Below are 2,752 nucleotides of genomic sequence, written 5' to 3' on the forward strand. Positions count from 1 at the left end.
GTGGTTGTGACGGCGACGGCGATGGCTGCGACAGCAACCTGCAGTTCTCCCTCGCTAGGGCAGGCACCTTGCCGTTGGTGGGGGCTTAGCTGAATCTCCAACCGGTCTTCTTCTGGTCTGAGGTAACGTGGATGCGGCAGCCTCCGCGCTACCTTCCCTCCAGATTTAGGCCGCTGGAGAACAGTGACCAAGAACTGCCACCTCCTAATCCAGGGTGTTAAGCGACACCGTGCCTATTGGACGGTTTGCAGCCAGGAGGGAATAATCCGGCTGTATTAGAACGGCGCCTTTCCGACACCGGGCCGCATCGGGGAGTAACGGTGGCCTTACCGCGACAAGAGGCGCTGGCGCGGCGGAGTTTGGAGATCCCCTTCAAAACACTAGACTGCTGAGCTCGCCTCGTCGAGCAGGCGGTCGCAAGCGCAGCTTCTTGGACAAGCTGACAGTAGAAGAAGCATCGCTGTTCATCGAGCATGCGAGGGATGACGAACGGCCAGGCACCAGCGCAGAGGCGTCCTGTAGCAAGGCACGGGGCAAAAAAGGTACTTTCGCAAATCAAGATGTGTTAGATTTGTATGATTCATCTGCCGAATTAGATCGGCCGCAACACCGGTCCGGCAGTTCTCTTTATAGGCGCACAGTAACAGCGAGATTAGAAAGCAGCCACCGTACCGAGGGCAGTCACCGCTCCAACAGTCGGCATGGCTCAAGCGGTCGGTGCCGCTCTAAGAGTCGTCACCGCTCAAAGAGCCGGGAGCGCTCAAAGAGTCGTCACCGCTCACAAAGCCGGGAGCGCTCAAAGAGTCGGCGCCGCTCTGACAGCGATAACCGGAAAGGGAGAGGTAGACACAGGTCTCCCAGCAGCAACGCCTGCGCCATTTCTGACGAGTCTGGTTGGCAGAAGCAGAGGAAGAAGAAAAACCGCAGGGCCAAACCTCCTCCGATGCCTCTGCCAGGTCAGCCCGGGGCTCTGGACGACCGACACCGCGAAGGTTTGAGCGGCTCCGGGGTCAAGTGGTACCTCCGGTACCTGGAACAGGGCAAGCCCCAGTTGAGGCCAGGGCCATGGCCAGCGTCAGAATGGAGGTTGAGAACGAGCGTAGCAGCAAAGGCAACAAACCCGCACCTGCCGATAGGTGGAAGAGCGAGCCCAATAAACAGGTACACTTACCCGCGCCTGCTGCAAAGCAGAGAAGCGGGCCACAGCAACAACAGCAGCACAGACCCGCGCCCGCCGGATGGCGGAGAAGCGGGGAACCCCCTGGCCATAAAGGGGACGCAGTCAAGAGAGGGAGCAACCAAATCACTCCGCCTGAGACACCTAGCACCAAACGGCAGCGGGATCAGCGACCTACTCCGACTTCATGGCCTAAGAGCCTGGCTGGGCCGGCCGGGCAGGGACAGGTGCAGGAGAGCGCCACTCAGCAGCCCAGTTACTCGGAGACCCTCAAAGGCATCCGGGTAGCTGTGCTGCCGTGTGAGTACCCTGCTGCTGCCTTGAGCCCGGAGGACTTAACCAGACTCCAAGATGCCATCATGGAGGAGGTATTCAAAGGTTGGTCGCACCCGCTGGTTTTCTGCGGGGTGTATTTCAGGTCCGGTATGCTTCTCGTTGATTGCAGGGACGAGAAGACAGCAACCTGGCTGGCTGAGAAGGCACCAGCACTTGAGGGCTGGAAGGGACCCGGGATGTGCACGAAGAGAGGGGACGAAATCCCTCCGGTGCACAACATCACGGTGTTCCTCCCAAGGAGCGCCGACAAATCTGCCGAGTTTGCGCTGGGGCTACTGAAAGCGCAGAACGAGGGTATCCACACTTCTGCGTGGAAAGTAGTGTGCAGCACCACTGAGGAAAACGAGCTCAGGCTGTTTCTAGGTATTGATGAGGAGTCCTACGTCAGTATTAAGAGGGCTGGCTTCAACCTAAACTACAGGTTCAGCTTCGTCACGGTAAGACCGTGGAGACAAAAGGCGACAGGCAGCAAGGAGTCGGAGGCGCAGGAGACTCAAATCGACGTGGTCGCCGGTTCCCCTGCTGCCCAGACGGCCGAGTCGACCTCGGGCTTACCGGCGGAGCAGCCACTACCTGCAGAAACACCAGCTCCCGCAAGCACGCTCGGGCATACCGCTACCACCACCTCAGCGGAACACGTGCCCTCAACGCAGGAGCTGCTATCAGGTTTGGACTTGAGGCGACTAGAGCTTGATAAGCGGAACGAGAGCGAACTACAGCTCTCCGACCTGGACGAGCTCCACCTATGAATCCCCGACACTTGGCAGTAGCCCAGGTCAACCTGCATCACGCGGTGGCTGCTTCGGCGGTCATCACCAGCAGGTTTGCCACGGATGGCCTGGGCATCCTACTGATCCAAGAGCCGTTGACGTACAGAGGCCAGGTGAGGGGCCTCAACCATAAAAGGAACAAGGTAATTTGGGACCTCTCCTGCGAGAGGCCCAGAGCGTGTGTAGTGCTTAAAGAAAATATTGATTACTTTTGCATTACAGAATTTTTAACACAGGACCTAGTCGCAGTGCAGACGTCGCTGACCATTTGCGATAGCAACGTAGAGGTGGTGTTCGCTGCGGCCTACTTTCCGGGGGACAGCAGCTATGCCCCACCACAAGAGGTACAGAGGTTAGTGGAGTACTGCAGGAGGAGACGGCTCCATCTTATAGTGGGGTGCGATGCGAACGCCCATAATGTTGAATGGGGCAGCACGGACACAAATCGCAGAGGTGAGTGTCTCTTAAA

General features: G+C 58.2%; 1 protein-coding gene across 1 annotated transcript; it reads left to right on the plus strand.

Moving 5' to 3' along the window:
- Positions 1-864: 864 nt before the first annotated feature.
- Positions 865-2,264, plus strand: LOC118756323 (the record flags this gene model as incomplete). Its single annotated transcript, XM_036491096.1, has 2 exons — positions 865-1,056; positions 1,137-2,264. Coding segments are annotated over 2 exons (1,318 nt in total), but the record flags the coding sequence as incomplete, so codon positions are not given.
- Positions 2,265-2,752: the final 488 nt, after the last annotated feature.

This window comes from Rhagoletis pomonella, unplaced genomic scaffold (genome assembly GCF_013731165.1).
Source record: "Rhagoletis pomonella isolate Grant_MI unplaced genomic scaffold, Rhpom_1.0 Rhpom_scaffold_09813, whole genome shotgun sequence".
NCBI classification, from domain to species: domain Eukaryota; kingdom Metazoa; phylum Arthropoda; class Insecta; order Diptera; family Tephritidae; genus Rhagoletis; species Rhagoletis pomonella.